This window comes from Rhinolophus sinicus, chromosome 14 (assembly GCF_057876585.1).
Source record: "Rhinolophus sinicus isolate RSI-liver-muscle chromosome 14, RSI-T2T, whole genome shotgun sequence".
NCBI classification, from domain to species: domain Eukaryota; kingdom Metazoa; phylum Chordata; class Mammalia; order Chiroptera; family Rhinolophidae; genus Rhinolophus; species Rhinolophus sinicus.
Window position 1 is genome coordinate 138,952,106 of NC_142514.1, and position 19,287 is coordinate 138,971,392.

Genomic DNA, 19,287 nt, shown 5'->3' on the forward strand with positions numbered 1-19,287 from the left:
GGGGCCATCTGGGCTGCTGCTGTCCAGGAGAGCTCCTTTGCAAAAGTGAGAAACAAGTGGAGCCCAAACATCTTTCAGGAGCAGTTACCAGGAACTACCCCTCTCTGGTCCTCAGTTTCCCCAACTATACAGTAAGAAGAGTACACTCAGTGATCTTCCCGGCGGTAGAGTTTCCCCTGGAATCTGAGGGTGGCGGCCAGGGAAGGGCACAGAGGAAGGCAGATGCCCCACGGTGTCCTCCTGCTGTCCCCCTGCCCCCGGCCCTCTGCCAAGGCTCAAAATGGCAGCAGTCCTGAAACTGCCCAGCTGGCACCAGCTCAGATTCTCTGATGACCCTGAGCAAGTTGCTGCCTTCTCTGAGCCTCAGTTTCCCCAGTTGTACAGGGAGGTTGTGGTGATTCAATCTCTCTGGAGAGCAACAAGGTGGTATCTACCAGGCGCCTTTAAAAGTTCATTCCCTCTGGTTCTATAGTTCTATTTGTTAGGAGTCTATCCTAAGGAAATAATTACTAATACAGAAAGATACGTGCACATTTTTCTTTCTTGGTGTTAACTTATAATAGTGAATAATTGGAAACAATTAATTGCTGTTAGTAGGAGATTGGCTACATATGGTACATTAATTCAATAGAAGACCACGCAGCTGTTAAACAAATCACGTTTCCTTAGGACTTTTCTGATGGCAGTAAATGCTTGTGTTGTTAGAAGAAGAGAATTGATTGAGTACTTGGCACGTGCCCCTCCCCATCCTCAGGAAACCCTGTGAAGGGCATTTTATTAATTCTAAAACCCCTTATTTTCACATTTTAATATTGAAATGGAGATGAATGTCACAATCCGTGGCATCTTAGAACTGTCACCTGCACAGGGTCCCTGCCTCCTAGAGTGGGGATTCGAATCTGCGTGCACCTCCCTCCCCAGCCCAAACTCTGACCACTACGCCCTAGGCAGCAGGTGCCAACTTTGCTGTGTGTACAAATAGATAAACACAGGGAGGAAGCCCACTGGAAGCATCGGCCACGGTCTGGGCAGTGGAACTGTTGTGTCTATGGGGATTTGTCTTCTTCTTTGTGCCCTTGGCATGCCCAGGTGCCCACCACGATCCCTGAACAGGCCTGGCTGATGACCAGGGGCACAGTGATATCCTTACGGAGTGGGCAGGGCCCTGGGCCCGGCCCAAGGGAACTTCCGTCCTTGTTCCCGGTGGGCAGAGGTCTGAGCCCGGCCCCTTCTCCTCCTGCAGGTACCTCTATAACCGCATGGGTTACTGGAGTGACTGGTCTGTGCCCATCCTCATGACGACAGCCGCCGCCTTCACTTACATCGCGGGCCTCCTGGTAATGGCGCTGTCTGAGAGGGCAGGTGGCCCTGCTCTCGTGAAGGGAGGCTTGGCCCGTGCTGGCTGATGGAGGGGCCCACGCTGTTCTAAAGTGGCTTTTACCTGGGCCTCTGGGGCTGCTGCACCTCTGGGCCTTGGTTCCTTCAAGGTTCAGGAGGTCACTTTGCTTTTGCCCCATTCTTGAGTGTTTTCCTCTGACCCGGCGAGAGCCATCCCGCTATTAGGACCCACTGCAGACTTCCTCTTCTGGGAACTTCTGCTTTGGCTCCTGTTCCCAGTATTCTACGCCCTCAGACTCAGCTCAGTCCCATGTTGGACTGGGGTCTCCTTGGGGGCGAGGCTCAAATCTGCTTCAGCTTCCTGAGGCCTGGAACTCCCCAAACATTAAGTGAGCAGTCCAAGTACCGCAGGGCCCAGTGACCTCTTAAGGGAGAAATCCTAAAGGAGGAGGAGCCTGGAGACCTGGGATACTCTGGGGGGAGACCAGGTTTGGGTTTGGGCGGCCAGTCCCATGGCCGGCTAGGAGGGTTTGCTGACTGCTCGGGGCCAGGCCCAGAGCAGCAGTGGGGAGACAGGTGTCTGGGGAAGTGGCGGAAACCCCTGAGTCACACATGATGCCTGACTGTAGGCCCCCCCTTTGCAGGTCCTGGCACTGTGTCACATCGCTGTGGGGCAGCAGATGAACCTGCACTGGCTGCACAAGGTAAGGGCTGCCTCCACGGTGGCTGGAAAGCAGAGAGGAGCCTGGGTCCTCTGGGTCGTGATTAGAACTGCTTAGGAGCTAGCACTGAGCATTCACTGTGTGCCTGGAGCTCTTCTCGCAGCCCGGCCGGTGTTAACTCATTTCACCCTCATAGTAGGCCTATGATGTGGGCAATGTCATCCCACTTTTCAGTTGGGAAAACTGAGGTACAAAGAGGTTAAGTAACTTGCCCAAGATCTCCCGCTTAATACGTGGGCGATCCAGGATCCTAACCCTGTAACGTGCAATTAACCAGCACGGATTACAGCTCCTGCCTCTGGTTGGGCTCTGCCTCGGGTCTCACCCTCTCTTCATTCTTCAGTGAGCTCATTCTAAACCCCGATCCAGTGATATTCCCAGCTTAAAGTCCTTTCCACCACTCCCATTGCTCCCTGGCTGATCCAAACTCCCGCACCCAGCGTCAAGCCCTACATGCCTGGCCCCTGCTGCTGTGTCCCTGCTGCCGTCATGGGAAGGTCACCACTTGCTTCTGCCACAGGAGACAACTCATGCCCGGCCAGCATGTCTGCCTCTTCTCTATTTTCTCTCTTCACTCTTGCCTCCCTTTCTCTCTCCTTTGGACCCTTCCTTAGTGTCCCCCCCACCCCACCCCACAGGCTGCGTGGGTTCCACCAGCCCCGCAAGCTGCCTACCACAGTCCCAAGCATCTGTGTTGTCCATTTCCATCGGGCTCCCTGACCCCAACCCTCCCCAGTCTGGGAGCTGCTTGCAGGTCAGAATTGGCTTTGCCCATCTCTGTGTCCCACTGCCCCTTCCTCCGGGCTGGGCCCAAAGCAGGAAGGCTTCATACAGTCTAAGCTGCAGCGTTCTTCCTGTTCATTGCACACATGGTGCTGAATATATGTGCCTGATACCTACTCTTCTGGAGGCCCCAGTGGGCGCAGGGGTGGCACAGAGCTGGCCAAGAGCGAGCCCCTTCCTCCAGGAGCACCTGGGCCTTCAGGGAAGGCTGGGCCATCTTTTCTTTCCCGGTGCCTGACTGACAGTGGGCATGCTGTTTTAAGAAGGGGCAGAAACTCCAGAAATAACCATGAGCCAACGAGATGGATCCAGAGTGACTCTGAGGGGAGGGGTTCACTTCCAGCTAAAACGGGGTCATGGAGCAGAAACCCGAAGAAAGACATAGGAAGCTCAAGTTGTCCTGTGTGGAGTGGGAGGTGCCTGTGGGCATCCGGGGGACCTTCGAGGTCAGAAACTAAGGAATCAGACCCTGGGACTGAAGTCCTGCAGGGATGAAGAGCAGCCAGCAACCCTGGGGTCCCCCGCCCTTGTCACTATATCCGGAGGTCTCCTCTGGGCTTGTGGAGTCCCCTCTGTGAGGCCCTTTCTTCTCCTGGCTGCAAAGCTGACACTTGAAAGAACTGTACCAGCTGGCAGCCGTGGTTGGGCTGGCACTCACCCTGGTCACCTCCTCTGGGTCATGCCTGGTTCTCAGCAGGCTGGGTCACCACTGCTTGATCCTGGTAGAGAGGCACTGAGCCAGCCGGGTGGCACAGCACTGCAGGGACTCTTTTCCTGGGGGGCGGGGACCAGATCCTTCATCTGTGCTGGGGCCAGCTCTGGGTGCCAGCCCTGCCTTCCTCTCCCCTCTACCCCCTGCCCTGAGATCTCAGCACGAGGAAAGTCCTTCCAGGCAGCGCTGATGCGAAGCTGGACCCATTGTGCCAGGAGGGAGGGAGCACCCTGGGGTCAGAGCATTCAAGTAGGGGCTGGCTCTACCATTCCGTTTCCAGGATTCTATCATCTGATATAAAGATTCTAAGGACTCCTTATCCTCTTTTTATTTTAACCAATTTTTGACCATCTACTACATTGACATGGTTCAAAATTTAAAAGGTACAAAAAAGTACGCAGTGTAAATCTCCCTATTATCTTTCCGGAGATATTTTAAGTATATGCCAGGATACACATTACTTTTTATTCTTCTTTAAATACAAGCCTACTTATATCCTCCATTCTGCACCGTAATAAAACTCCTGGAACGCCTTCCCCTCAGTACACTGAGAGATTCCCATCGACTTCCCACCCCTGCTCCCATCCCCCACCCCACCCCCCACCCCCATCTAATCCCTGGGTCTTGAGGTATTTAGCCAGCCCCTGTTGATGGGCCCAGTGACATCCCAGCTGCTTTCAGTTCAGTGCCAGGACAATGTAGCAGTGCCCTGGGTGGGGAATTCTGGATAAAGGATGTCCTTCGGGAATTGGGATAGTTCTTGCCAAATGGCCTCCTTGCCACCAAGCGCCACCATTTCGTGCTCCCTGGGCAATCTATAACTGTGCTTATAAAACCACCCTTGCCCCTGTAGTGTTTGCAGATTTCTTGACTTGTGACAATCGATGGGTGAAAAATGGTGCTTCAGTACTTGTGATTTGCATTTCCCGGATGATGAGTTTGAGTCAGTCTTTCATGTACTTAAGTCATTTGTACTTTCTTTTTTATAAACTGTCTTTTCAAATCTTTTCCCCTTTTTGCTTATTAATTTGCAGGAGCTCTTTATAGATTCAGAAAATTGGCCCTTTGGCTGATGAACTGCAAGTAATTCTTTCTAGTTTGTCACTCATCACTTGACTTTGCTTGTTGTATTTTTGCCATAGGAATATATTTTATTCTTAGGAATGTGAATCTGTCATCTCTTTTTATGGCTCCTGGATTTTGTGTCAAGAAAGTCTTTCCCATTCCAAGATTACAAAAAACTCGGTAGCATTGGTAATTCTATGTTTCTACTTCTTTTTAACATTTAAATTTTTTGTTTCTTTGGAAGTTATTTTGGGATATAGTGTGATCGAACTTTGTTCTCCTTAGATGGCTTCCCACTGTTTCCAACTCTCCATTGAGGAATCCATCCTTTTCCCTCTAATTTGAGATGCCACTTTTGTCATATTCTGATTTTTTTATGTATTTAGATCTGTTTCTGAGCTTTTTATTTACTTTCGTTTATCTCTCTGGTCTTATACGAGTATCATACTGCTTTAAATAGTGCAGTTTTGTACTATGTTTTCGTCAAGATCTTCATCTTGAGAGTCTGGTTCCCCCGAGTCCTGAGGAGGGGAGGCTGGCGGACGGAGGTGCCCAGGAATCGTCAGGCTCTGTGCTCGTCATGACCATCCCTCCTGGGCACTGACGATGTGTCAGGCACGTTACATCGTACTTCATTTATTCCTTGTAATAATCCTGTTCCTCCGATGTGGTGCCCACTTAAAAAATTTATACCACTAACGTTTAGTGAGCACTTGCTATCTGGGGGCCGACCACTGTGCTACGCACTTCCCTTGCACGTTCTCCTTTATCTTCCCCAATCCCCGCTCAGGTAGGCAGGCCCTCTCCGCATTTCACCTCTCAGGAATCATGCTCTGAGAGGTTAACGCCCCCCACCCCACCCCATCCCCGTTGGCAGCAGAGCTGAGATTTGACTGATGGATATGACTCACATGTGGCCCTGAGCCTTGGCCAACCATCTGCCATTTGGACCGCAGGACCCAGATTCCAGGCACCCCCAACAAGCCAACCTGTGGCACCTCTGTAAGGCTGGGTTCCAACTCTTCGAGTCCCAGCACCCAGGCAAGGCTCACTGAACACACGGGTGTACCTCCTGTGTCCCCATCCCTGCCTCTGGCATCACAGGCCTACTCAGAGGACAGTGGGTGGGCCTTCTGGGTGGGGTTCCTCCTGTCCAGTCAGATCTGAGCAATGGTGGTCACATGGTCGGGATGCAGGGTGGACATGTGGGGGGCGGGGAATCCCACAGACTTGCAGCAATGCTGCTGAGCATAATGGTGCCACTACACCATTATGCTTAACTGCAAAATTCAGAACAAAATGTTTAATTGCATTAGGGTTATGGGGAATTAGTTTTATTGCAAGTAGTTCCACTAGCAATTAAATATTGCCATAAGATGCTCTCAGAAACGTCCCTTCAGAGGTGCTTGCTGTGCCCTGGGCCTGCTTGGCAGGGGGCAGGGAGCCTGCACACTGGGGGGATTCCAGTGGACGGTTAGGACACTGCTTGGTCTCCCGTCACTGCAACAGCACAGCCCAGAAAGAGCACGACCTCTGAGACTGGCGGGATGGGGTTTGGGTCCAGATCTGCCCCCTCAAAGTACATGACCAAGCAAACCCTGTGCTCTGAGCCCCGTTTCCCTATGCTTAAAATGAAGGTGATAATACCTCACCTGGGACATTAGGAGTATAAACATGAAGAAAACAGGAAGGGCCTCCCCACTCCTAGGCACCTGTGGGCCCTCTGTACCTTGACCTGCATTTCTACCCTCCACCCTGGGTGGTATGTCACAGCCGAAAAGCCCCTCCCTCCCCATCTCAGCCTTGTTACTGTTTCCTAGTGGAACATTTGTTCCCAGGCAGATAGGCTGGCATGGCAAACCTGCAAAGGCAAACTTCCTCCCAGACAAGAAGGCATCTTCCCTGCCTGGCAGGAAATCGAGATGGATCGGCCCGTCTCTGCCCTCACTACCTGGAAACTCAATTAAGAGCTTGTTCCATCGTCATTGGCAGGTTCTCAGGATGCTGCTGAGAGGGGGCACTGCAGGAAGAGAGAGAGGGACAGGGCCTGACTGGCAGATGGAACAGCTTCGGGCATGCCCTAGGGTCAGTCAGGGCACAGTGTGCTGGCCTTGGCTGGCCCGTTGTGGAGCAGGCTAGGGGCTTTGGGACAGAGGTGTGACCTGGGTGTTAGGAAGGCCTGCCTGGCAGTGTGGGGAAGGTAAGAGCCAGGGCTCAAGGCGGGGGTCGGGGGTGGGCTGAGGAGCCAGAAACCAGGCTTCACTTTTGGGGAGCATCTGGCGTTGCATTAGCTGTTTGAGATCCCACCCGTCCCCAGAGATCTCTGTCCTGTGAAGGTCCCATCTAGTCTTCCATCAGAGCTGTGCTTGCTTTCTCCAGGAGGTGGTTGCAAGGGCAGCCCCCATGATACATTAGAAGCTAGAACCTTGGAAGCTGGGGCTGAGAGCAAGCCTTGGCAATGGCATAGGTGGGACAGAAGCCCTGCCCCCTACCTTGGCTTGCTGGAGCCTGAAGAGCCCCTGTGAGCCTGTGTAGGGCTGTGCTGGGTATCAGGCCACTGCAGGAGACCTGGCTCCTCAGCCTCCTGCCCCTGAGGTCTAGGCAAGTCAGCCTTTCCCTGCAAATTGCTGGCAGGGCTGGGCAAGGCCTTGGATGTGACCTGCTGGAGAGCGCCCTCCCCCCATTGGCTGGGTGACCTCCTTCCTCACACCCTTGGGGCTGAGCCCCGCCCAGCTCCCTCCCACCTGGTATGCTCTCTATTCTCCCTTGTTTCTCTTGCGTTCTGGTCCTCCCTCACTGGGTCTGCCTGCCTCCTCCTGCCTCTCACTGCTGTCTCTGGCTCTCTGGCTTCTTTCAGTCTGTGCCTGTCTCTTCCCTCTTCCCCCCTTCCCTGCTTTGTTCACCTCTCTTGCGTCCGTCTCTCGGTCTCTCCCTCTGCCTCTCTACCTCTGCTCCCCTCTCAGACACACTGGGGACCTGCGGGCTGTCCAGCCACCCCTGCTCTGACCCCCTGTCTGCTGGCTCTCCCCCTTCCAGATAGCACTGGTGGCCATCCTGGTGTCCACAGTGGTAGCCATGTCGGCCGTGACCCAGCTGTGGGAGGACGAGTGGGAGGTGCTGCTCATCTCCCTGCAGGTGAGTTGGGGCTGTCGCAGCTGCTCCCCCCAAACCCTCAGAACAAGGCACTGCCTTTTTATCACTCCCATCTCTTCAGACCAAAGCCCAGAGGGAGCAAGGGAGGGTGCTATCGTCCAGAGTCCCCAGACTCCCAGTTTCCTCCTAGACAGAGTTGCCTGCTCCATGGATAGAGATGGGCCATCGGGATGTTGGTGACCAAAGGGTCTGGCATGGCTGGGCGTCAGCGGTCCCTCTTGTCCCTTCCCACACAAGGGCGCAGCACCGTTCCTGCACATAGGGGCCCTGGCTGCCATCACTGCCCTCTCCTGGATCGTGGCGGGACAGTTCGCCCGGGCAGAGCGGTCCTGTAAGTACAACTGGGCAGGACCTGCCCTCTCCATGCCCTTCAAGTCCCAGGCCAGCTTGTCCTGCCTGCACCTAGACTTTACCTGGGCGTCCTGCAGATGAGGTGGGGCCCTCGCTCTCAATGTGGGGAGTTTCGTTCAGCGTGGCCCTTGGGTTCCATGGGGGGGCTGCAGCCTCCGTCAGCCTTTCCTGCTTCCTCTTCTGCATCCTGGTGTGTTTATGTGAGTTAGAGGCCAGGGTCGCCTTCCCAGCAAGGATGGGGGCTTCCCATGGCGCTCCCCTCAGAGCATCTGGGTCAGGACATGTGGAGGGAAGAGGGGTCCTGCCCCACCCCCCGCCCAGGGCTCATGGTGGGGCTTGGTGGGAGCCCAACGCTGGGCAGACAGTGCTCACAGCCTGTGTCTGCAGCCTCCCAGGTGGCCATCCTGTGCACCTTCTTTGCCGTGGTGTTTGCCCTCTACCTGGCCCCTCTCACCATCTCCTCCCCCTGCATCATGGAGAAAAAGGACCTGGGCCCCAAGCCTGCCCTCATTGGCCATCGCGGGGCCCCCATGGTGAGTGCCACGGAGGGCCCTAACAGATTGGGGTGGGAGGAACAGAGCTGCCATTCTAGGGGGAGGTAAGCAAAGACCTATCTCCTTGGAAGACCTTGTAGGGAAATGCATATAATACATGTAATATAAGAATAGCAACAATTTTTAGCCCTTTTGGGAAGTTTGTGGGAAGGTTTGATGAAAACGCTGGAGAACTTAGATGGGTTCTAACCCTGAAGACCCCAGAAGGCATCTTGCTAAAAACGATGTAACTTTTATCAAGAGGGCGCTGGAAAGACAGGAGGGTTTTCCAGACACTGCCAGGTTGTGGGTTAGGAAGGCCCAGGAAAAAGAGAGCTGCTGGATGTAGGGGGAAGAGCAGGGCCCACAGGCGATGGCCAGGCAGGAGGAGAACCCGCCTGGCTATGGGGGGCAGGGGAGGCAGGGCGTAGCTCAGAGCCCACTGCTAAAGGGAAGACAGTTGAACTGGGTTGAAATGGAGAGAAGAAGGAGTGAAAGTAAGAGACGTGCTTGTCCACCGACACCCCTGTGACCCCACAGTAGACCCGGCCCTGGAGAGGGCATTCTCCAGAGCCAGGCTCCTTTGGCCCCTTGGCAGCTGTGGGAGCCCGGACCCATTCTATCTTCTCTGTGCTGCTTTCCTCATCTTGTACCCTGGGATAAGGAGAGTGCCCGAGTGTCTGCCCGTGGGCCCTTCACAAGAGGGCCCTGTGGAGCAGGACTTAGCACATGTGAAGCGTGCAGCTACGGGCCTGGGAGACCCTCCTGGTACCTTGGACAGACCTGCCCCCTTCTCAGGTCCTGGTCTTCCTGTCCTTGAACCTGTCGGTTCTGAGTGAGAGGCCGTACAACTCCTCTCCCTCAGGGGGCGCGTGTGGACTTTGGGAGAGCTTTTCTTTGTTGTCACAATGATTGGGAGTTCCACGCGTGTCGTTCAATTTTAGAGTAGTCTAGGTGGCCACACAAAGTAACTTTTAAAAGGAGGTGTTGAGTCTGACAGGACTGCGAATCACCCTAAGTTCTCCCCCACTGTATGTGGTGGGCATTATTGTGCCCCTTTTCTAGATAAAACTCAGAGACCTGTGCCCCTGAGCTGGAGCCTGGTGCCCTCCCAGCACACTGCTGCTGGTCCCGGCACCTCCTGGAGGCAACCAGCTGGAAAGGCCATGGCTTTGACATTGGTGGGATGTGGATTTGGGGTCCAGGTTTGCTATATGCTGCCTGTATGTCTTGGGGGTCACCTGTCCCCTGAGCCTCACGCCCCTGTCTATAGTGAGGGTAATTAGAAGCACAGCCATCCCAGGCAGCGGGGCCCAAGATGAGAGCTCCTGTTCCATCCGTCCATGACCCAGATCCCCACCCCCCTGCTCTGGAGGCTGGAGGAGGGCACCTGCGGGTGTGCTGAGGTGGGGAACGAGGGGCAAGGGAAGGAGTGAGGTGGCCCAGCATGGATTCTTTTCTTGGTACAAAAATTTCAAACAATCACAGAAATGGAAAGAGAGTCTAGTGAAGAATAGCATTAGTAAGGCCCAATACCACCTTCAACATCTATCAGCCTCTTGCCATTCTTGTTTCATTTATCGCCCTACTTTTTTTTTTCTGCTGTCATACTTTAAAGCAAATCTCAGCCATCGGATCATTTCACCCGTACGTACTTCAGGATGTATCTCTAACACGTGAGGACTTTCTTAGGACATAAGCACAACCACGTTTTTATTACACCCAACCAAATGAATAACTCCTTAGTATTACCTAACATTGAATCCGTGTTCAGTTTTCCTTTATCGTCTCCAAAATATCCTTCTAGAATTGACTTGTTACAAATCATGTCTTCTAAGTAACAGCCCCCTTCCTTGTGTTCTGCGTGCTGTTTATTTGTTGAAGAAACAATCACTTGTCCTGTAGAATCTCACACATTGTGCATCTGGCTGATTGCATTCCTGTATTTTCTGAGGGGCTGGCAAAGGTATCTGCCACGACTCCGCCACGTGTCACTGTGATGGCACGTGTGTCTGTCTGTACCGGTGTGTAGCTGCGCATTGGTCCCCGGAACGCCCTCCGTGTGGGAGATTCTGATTCTGGGCCCACACATCTGTGGGGAGCCCCGTGCACGTCTGTCTTGGGGGTGCTGTCCGTGCGCCCTTGGGTGCTATGTGCACGCACGGACATTCACGTGCGCAGTAATATTAGGTCGTACCGACTCCAAAGCTTAGACTCTTAACCACAGTGGCCTGCCCACCTGACTGTGACAACCCCCACCCCACGAGCACACACACACACACACACACACACACACACACACACTCACACACTCCTGACAGCAGAACCACACATGGGCTTAGGCCCGAGGCAGTGGGAGCCCTGAGATAGGGTTAAGAAGTCACCCTGGAATCCTGCATGCTTCTTGGCGTCCTCCTGGACTCCCAAGGCTGGCCAGAGAGGGCCAACTTCCCGTGGCTCTCTCTAGGAGGCCAGCTCCTAACCCAAGGAGACCTGAGTTGACAAAAGCCTTTAGAAAGAGACTTTGCCCCTACCTTTTTGCAGCCCCAGCCCAGGCAGGAGAGAGTGAAAGCACCTTGGGTGGTCACTCATGGGAGGCTGGCCAAAGGACAGAGATGAGATGGGTGGGAACTCCGCTGAATCCATGCCTCTCTCTAGATGCCTCTTTGTCCCGCTCTACCTCTAGGTGGGACCTCGCACAGCCCACTTGACTGGGAGACAGGCAGCATGTTCCCCAAAGCTGCTCTGAATCAGGGAAACGGGAAAAATGGAACTCATGTTAGACAGACCGCTGATGTGTTATCTCACCTATGATAACATTAGCCCATTTTATAGCTAAAGAAACTGAGGTTCCAAAATGAGGTCATGGCCCAGGTCAGTGACTGGGAAATGGAATTGCTTCTTCTCAGCTCCAAAGCCCTTGCCATGCCAGGCTGCCTCCCAGAGGAGGGGCGTGTGTTACATGTTGGGGAACAGCCTGGCCACAGGGAGAGAGGATGGGAATGAGCATGTCTTGGGAATGAGATCAGCTATGGGGACCCTTTCCACCCCACCCCTTCACTGTCAGGAGTCCTCCCTCCCTGGTTTCCTGGTCCTAGCCCAATCCTTGGTATGGTGCTGACCCCCAGCGGCAGCAAAGGGTATGACAGGGTCCTCACACCAGACAGAACCAGGGAGACAGAACTGCAGCTCTCCCAACTGAAGAACCCTCAGTGAACACTGAATACATGCTCCCAAGGGGAAAATGCAGAAACTGAGGTCTGTAGGAGAAAGATGCACCCAAGGTCACAAATCTGGTTAATGGCAGAGTCAGGGCTAGAACCAGAATCTTCTGACATATATGCTGTAGGGCGAGCAACTGTCATTTATTAAGCACTTATTGTATAGCAGACAGCATGCTAAGGGCTTTTAATCCAGGCAACAGTCTCAGAGGTGGTCTTGTCATGACTGAATAGATGAAGAAAATGGTTACCCCTTTGACATCTTGCCATCCTATCTACCGTGTCCTCTCCCTCCGGGATCTCCAGCTGAACTCAGGGTAGAACAAGGGGAAAACCTGGTGTTCAGCCCCAGCCCAAGACTGCCATAAGGCAGAGGACTGTGAAAAAAAAGCCCTCCCACCCCACCTTTGTGTACATTAACTCTAACCACCCCTGCCGCCCTGTCCCCCTAACAAATGCTGTGAGGCAGGCATGATTTCACATACGAGGAAACTGAGCTTCAGAGAAGCTGTGTGGGTGCCCAGGTCACAAAGCTACTGCTTGGAGGAGTTGGAATTAGAACCAGGCCCAACATGGAAGATTTTCCATTGGCTGGGAAAGTGGGTGTACGTCAGCTAAATCTCAGCTCCTCCATCACCACCTCCTTTCCCCCCAGCTGGCCCCAGAGCACACACTGATGTCCTTCCGAAAAGCCCTAGAGCAGAAGCTGTATGGGTTACAAGCTGATGTCACCATCAGGTAGGTGTTTGGGCTGGGAGGACGGCACTGCTTCCCAACCCCACTGCATCCACATCCGGGTTTCTGCGGGAGAAACCTCAGGTCCCAGAGCCTCGGAGATGGGAGGGCAGAGGCTTCGATTATCCACTGCAGAACAGGCACCCTGTTTGTGAAAATGAATCTGTACCAAACTCCAGGACATAAAATACAGGAAAGAACAGATGCTCTTGGTTCAAGCAGGGTTAGCAGGTTGGGACTTCTCCATATGAAAACAAGACTAGATCTGCGGGGCTCAGAAAGATGGAGCTCAAACACTCTGATAAGTGAAATAAGCACATTGAAGGGCAATACATTCACTGTGATGTCAATTATATTTTAAAAGACCACATGAAAATGATTTATACATTTTCTACAAGTAGATATATGTGTGATAGTAGCAAGGGCAGGAAGAATCCACACCAATCTAACAGATTATCTCTGAAAAGGGGAGAGGGGCAGGGCTGCCATGTATAGTTGCACAGGTTGGGTACTGAACAAGGGCACCACATAGGTGAGGACGCTTTCCCAGTGTAGATCATCGAATTATAGATTTATCAAAACTTTCTAGTAGATGGTGGTAACATACCCTGAGGAGGTGGGGCACAGGTGCCTTTTACTGTTTCACACTAGGGTACCATACAGGCTATTGGCAGCTGCAGTGGAGTAGACCAGGACGATGGTGGAATACAGTGTCAAAGGGGCCTGCATTTGCACTGTTCTCATTATGGCGTCACATGGGCTGGGTTCTAAGCCAGGTTCCACTGCTTACGGGCTTGTGGGCCTTGAGCTGGGTACTTCCCTTTTCCAGCCTCCTTTTCCCCGTTATCAAATGAGGTGGCACTTACCTTCCAAGGTTGCTAAGAGATCAGGCCCAGCCCTCCGTCCTCAGCAGTCCCCACCCCATCTGCCCCTCATAGAAAGCTTGATGGAGTCACCCATCCGTCCAGTGCCCTCCCTGTGCAGACAGGGAACCTGAGGCCGAGAGGGGCGGGGCCTGCCTGGGCTCCGGGGTGCGTTGGTGTAAGTGGGCGGGAGGAGTGTGCGTGTGTGTGTGTGTGGGGGTGATTATTGTGGGCAGGTGGGGGACCTGGATGGGCAGTGACTCAGTGGCCCCACCTTCCTACAGCCTGGACGGCGTGCCCTTCCTCATGCACGATGCCACTCTGCGGCGTACCACCAACGTGGAGGACGAGTTCCCAGAGCTCGCCCGCAGGCCCGCCTCCATGCTCAACTGGACTGTCCTGCAGAGGCTCAATGCTGGCCAGTGGTTCCTGAAGGTCTGGCTGCACCTGTCCCAGTCCTAGGCATGGAAAGCACGGGCGGGGACCCCATGGAGTAGAGGGCCAGGGCGGCCATCAGCTCAGGTGACCCCCACTGCCCGAGCTTCCCTCACAGCCAGGCTGGCTGGCAGCCTCCTGGGACTCCTGCCACTGTAGCCCTCATAGCATGGTTGTCACTGCTTGTGCTGGCTCTGTGTCCCCCACCAGAGAAAGTGGATGGTGACAATAGTCCACAGTTAAAATTGTGAGCTCTGTAAAACTCTAAAGGGAGGTTGGTTCTCTGTTCTGAAATGCTATTAATACTAAAGGAGAAATGTGCTGGGAGCTGGGCTATGTTCCAAGCAAATCATTCTTTTGGGAAGCAGGGTGTGGGGTAGAGAGGTTAGGGTTGGGGTGTCCTAAAGCCCCACAGGGCCGCAGCCATCAGTCAGCCTGACATGCACACACACTGGCAGCTCGGGGGTCTCCATGCTTAGTGGCCAGGAAGGCACATGGAGGCCCCCACAGGGTTGGTGAGGCAGCCATGTGTGTCCTTGTCTCCGCCAGACGGACCCCTTCTGGACGGCCAGCTCCCTGTCACCCTCCGACCACAGGGAGGTCCAGAACCAGTCCATCTGCAGCCTCGTGGAGCTCCTGGAGTTGGCCAAGGGCAATGCCACGCTGCTGCTCAGCCTGCGTGACCCTCCGCGGGAGCACCCCTTCCATGGCAGCTTCCTGAACATCACTCTGGAGGCCTTGCTGCGCTCAGGCTTCCCCCAGCACCAGGTGAGGCCCGGCCCTGCCTGGGAGCCCAGACCTGGCTGGAGCAGGACATCAGCGGAGACTCACTGGGTCCCCTCTCCAGAATTCAGAGTCCACATTTGGAAAATGGGGGTAGCATGCCCCTCCCCTCTCTGGTGGGGTCATCGTGGGGACAGGAGGGGAACAAGAAAGTCCTTTAAAACGTACAAAGGGCAGGAGCAGGTCCAGGTTCTCCCAAACAGTTATTTCCGCGAAGCATTGCCCACATTCTTGTTGTGTAATATTTGTAGATTAGAGGAATCCCATGCCAACTTGTGACGCACACTAGATGCTGGTGGCCACGTGCACAGTAACTGACATTTAGGTCATCAGTCTCATCATAACAAGGGTCTAGAGGGGAAGCTCCCTGGCTTGTTGCCAAAGCAATTCACAGGCGTGGCTGGGACCACGTCCCCTGGGGGATGACTGTTACATGTAAGCTCTCACCGTGTGCCAGGTCCCGTCTCTTAAACCTTCCAGGTGCTCTGAGGAGGGGTACACACACTAACCCCATTTTACAGATGGGAAACCTGAGGCTGCCCCATCTCTGCCTGCAGGTCATGTGGCTCCCTAGCAGGCAGAGGCCCTTTGTGCGGAAGGTGGCTCCTGGCTTCCAGCAGACGTCAGGCTCCAAGGAGGCAGTGACCAGCCTGCAGAAAGGCCACATCCAGTGGCTGAACCTGCGCTACACTCAGGTGTCCCGCCAGGAGCTCAGGTGCCCATCCCACCTGCCCCCGCTCACCCAGAGGAGGCAGGACTGAGTTCCTTCATTCCTGTCTCATACACACACACACACACACACACACACACACACACACACACACACACGGGCAGAGGGGTAGACACACAGGAGCTCCTGGGTCAGAGCAGAGGTCCAGAGCGTCGGGCAGACCTGGGTTTGTTTCTGAGCTTGCCCTTCTGGGAGTGAGTGGAGAATCCTTCCTCTGGGGACAGTTGTGAGGCTGGCATTAGGTTGTGAAGGGGCCCTGCTTTACCAGCTTCCCCACTGGGCCAGAGGCCCAGGGCTGCATAGCACCCAGCCTGCCGCCTGCTTCACAGGGACTACGCATCCTGGAACCTGAGTGTGAACCTCTACACGGTCAACGCACCGTGGCTCTTCTCCCTGATGTGGTGCGCGGGCGTCCCATCCGTCACCTCTGACAACTCCCATGCCCTGTCCCAGGTGCCTAACCCCCTCTGGATCATGGTGAGTTGGAGGATTCTTGGGGGCCAGTATGCACCTGGGGGGAGCACCCAGGCCTGGGGGGGGGGGCAGGCTCCACACTTTGGGCTCTGGTGAGGTCTCAGGGTGGGGGGAGTGCTGGGAGGGGTACAGGCTTGAGGCACGAGGAGGATTTTCATGGCCTCCGGGGTCTGCCCTGGGGTGCTGGGAGGTGGGAGGAACCTGGGCCCGGCCCACAGGGAGAAAATATCACCTAAGACCCCTAGAGTAGTCTTGCCCAACTACTTGGGTCTTTTGGTTTGGGGTGTTGTTTATTATATTTTGTTTTAAAGGAAGGGAAGGCATTAGAAAAAGGGTAATAAGACAAGAATGGAGAACATTTAAAAATGTCCTGAGATTACAGCGAATGGAACCAGTTTTCAGTTGCTTGATGGAGCTGACTGCCAGTCCCAGCTCGGCCACTGGGGGCGTTGGGGAGCCCTCGGCTTCCCTGTGCTCCCACTGCCGCCCTCTGAGGCGGTGCAGGCAGATGGAGGGTCTCGTTACCGCTAAGGCAGGGTCAGTAAATCAGATCCAGGTTATGGAGGGGCCAGTCCATCTGCCTGCCCATTGTCCTTAAAAACCTCCAAAGGCTCAACACAGAATGAGATTCAATAACACTGTGGCAGCAGTAGCAATGAGCACACTTGAATTTTGGGGTCACAGAAGTTGACCAACAGCAGGAAGTGCCCCTGCCCCACCTCTCCTCCAGTTGCCTGAGGTCCAGATTGCGCTCCTGGCACCCTCTCCACTCGCCCTAGAAGGGAAGCGCCCACTCTCCCCACCCTGCAGTGATACATGTGCTCTTACACCCACACAGAGACACACACACTCACACCTGCAGTCACCTTGCACCCTCGACTCATCTATTTGTCTTTAATTATTTTGTTTTATTTTTAAACTTTTTTTTTTTTTTAAGTGTGCTTTTCCAGGACCCATCAGTTCCAAGTCAAGTAGTTGTTTCAATCTAGTTGTGGAGGGCGCAGCTCACAGGGGCCCATGTGGGAATCGAACCGGCAACCTTGTTGTTAAGAGCACCGCGCTCTAACCAACTGCACCAACCGGCTGCCCTTTGTCTTCCATTATTCACCTCTTGCTTTGAGCCTCCTTAAGCACACAGACGCTCCACCCTGCACACCACGCAGATCTCTTTGCTCCTGTACGTGTGCACTCATGCACACACACACACCAAGGCCCACAGCGCCCACTCCTCCAGGTCTTCCCCTGCCCCACCCCAATGGTGACAGGTCCTCCTGCCCGTGGGCCCTCAGTCTGGAGCCTGGTGTGGACCGGCCATAACTAGAGGCTGGCCTCGGGCCATCTGTCTACAGCCCCCGGACGAGTACTGTCTCATGTGGGTCACCGCCGACCTGATCTCCTTCACGTTCATCGTCGGCATCTTCGTGCTCCAGAAGTGAGTAGGCTCTGACCACATTCCATGGCCTTCCCTGCCCCCAGACAGGCCCAGCTCCCACCCCAGACAGGTGACCCTCCTCCTGAGCCCTGGGCCAGGAGAAGGCCTGACCAGATAACCTGTGCGGGGGAGAAGGAGGACTCCCAGTGCCCCAGAGCTGGGTGGCTTCTGGAATGAGCACCCAGCTGGGAGCCCAGAGCCAGCCTCTGCTGTGAGTTGCTGTGTGGACTCTGATGCATTTTGGTGGCTCCTCTCTGGTTTGTCTCCTCACCTGGTACCCAAGGCCTGGGTTCCCACCAGCACTCAGCACTTGGTCATGCCATGCTGGAGACTCCCGACCCCTCAGGACAACAGCTGGGATGGTGCTTGCAGTGGGGAGGGGGAGGTGGCCCAGGGGAGGGCTGAGGGCCAGCCTGGGGTCCCAACCAGCCATGAACCAATGGGAAGGGGTTTTATTCTTGACTGATGTTCTCTCTCTGTCCCATACCGCTCTGACCCGGCGCATGTCCCTCCTCTCTCTCCCCAACCTCCCCCTCTGCTGCACTCTGGCATCTCACAGCTATCACTTGATCAGGTAATTCTGGTGTGGTCTCCCTCCTGCTGTTCCTTTTCCTCCCTCTTCCTCGCCACCGCTTTCTCCAGTTCCTCTGAAAACCTGCACTGAGCGCTGTGCCTGGGTCAGGCTCCCTCACCATCACCCTCCCAGACACCTCCGTCCCTCCCGAGCCATCCTCCCTCAGCCTCCCTTCTTTTCCCATCTCGCCTTGTGTACCCCTCTGCTCTCCGTTCCTCCTGCTGTTTCTGCAGATGGGGAACCAGTGTTTCCTTGCAGGTTGTTGACCTGGCCTCTCTCTGTTCCAAAGGGTCTTCCTCTGGGAAGGGGCTCTGCCTGGGCACCCCACGTCCCCGTCACTTGCAGGGCCATCACCACTGCCCAGCACGCACACTACCAAGTCCATTTCGCCTTTCTTGTCTGTCGCCTTCCCCACCTCTGGGTTTGCCTCTCCCATAGCTCACTCTCTGTTTATCTTTCTGTGTCTCTCTCATCTATTTTTCACTTTGTCTCTGACTCCCCCCCCATACACACAACCTCCCCCACTTTCCCTGGGGAGGGTCTCACAGTGTCCTAGATGTGCCTGGCTGCAGAGACCCTCGCCTGCTGCTTCCCTCCTGGGGTTAATGTTAACTTCCAAAATGAGACCTAGGTCTCAGAGGTCAAATGCCTTGGGACCTCCTGGGTGGTCAGGGGGCTTCACTGACCTGCTTCCAGGAGAAATTCTGTGCTCCCCAGCTGTGGGACGAGCTCAGTGAAGGGGATTTACGCAACCCTCCCCCATTCTCAGTAGGCACACATCCACACGGGCTGGCAGGTGCTGTGCTGGGCCTGAGCAAGGAGTCAGGCCGTGGCACACAGCCCCGTATGCTGGGGAGGTGGCCATGATGGCCCAGGTGCTGGCACGGAAGTGCTGGGCCCGCTCAACATAGTCAAGGCAGGATCACTGTCTTCCTGGAGGTGAGAGGCCTGATGGAGGGGGAGCCTGGGGGAAAGAGCACTTCCTGTGGGCCTCATTCTTCCACTCATTCACTCAACAGGTATTTAGGGCCCCCCGCCCCCCACAAGCAGGTATTGAGGTTGGCTGTCGGAGACACAGTGGTAAATAAGAGACTGGCTCACTGCCCACAAGGACACGGAGGGCACCAGCCCAGCCAGAGAGCAGGCCGCCTTCCCCTCTGCCTCCTGCTTTCCCCTCGTCTGTCTGCAGCGTTCACCCACCCATCTGCCTGTCCATCTGTCCATTTCTGCTGCGCTGACCCCATCTGGAAACAAGTGATTTCTTGTGGAGTCTGGGCTCCCTCCATCCACCCCAGCAGGGCTCAGTGCCCTGGGGTGTTGGGTTCTTGTTTCCAAGCTGACCCCCCGCTTCTCTTGGTGGGGGTTGGGTGGGGGGGGGGGTCC

General features: G+C 54.8%; 1 protein-coding gene across 12 annotated transcripts in view; it reads left to right on the forward strand.

Moving 5' to 3' along the window:
- Window positions 1-19,287, forward strand: part of GDPD5 (glycerophosphodiester phosphodiesterase domain containing 5) — an 87,155-nt gene that overhangs the window by 63,746 nt on the left and 4,122 nt on the right. For 9 of the 12 annotated variants that reach the window (XM_019726456.3, XM_088791560.1, XM_088791559.1 and 6 more), the window contains 12 exons: window positions 1,244-1,337; window positions 1,983-2,042; window positions 7,657-7,755; window positions 8,011-8,104; window positions 8,512-8,657; window positions 12,534-12,616; window positions 13,761-13,911; window positions 14,461-14,679; window positions 15,252-15,409; window positions 15,754-15,901; window positions 17,248-17,330; window positions 17,890-17,904. In XM_019726456.3, the coding sequence (XP_019582015.1) occupies window positions 1,244-1,337; window positions 1,983-2,042; window positions 7,657-7,755; window positions 8,011-8,104; window positions 8,512-8,657; window positions 12,534-12,616; window positions 13,761-13,911; window positions 14,461-14,679; window positions 15,252-15,409; window positions 15,754-15,901; window positions 17,248-17,330; window positions 17,890-17,904 (1,350 nt within the window). The remainder of the gene's footprint in view (window positions 1-1,243; window positions 1,338-1,982; window positions 2,043-7,656; window positions 7,756-8,010; window positions 8,105-8,511; window positions 8,658-12,533; window positions 12,617-13,760; window positions 13,912-14,460; window positions 14,680-15,251; window positions 15,410-15,753; window positions 15,902-17,247; window positions 17,331-17,889; window positions 17,905-19,287) is intronic. The other 3 variants (XM_019726460.3, XM_088791561.1, XM_019726459.3) reach the window with 1 other exon arrangement.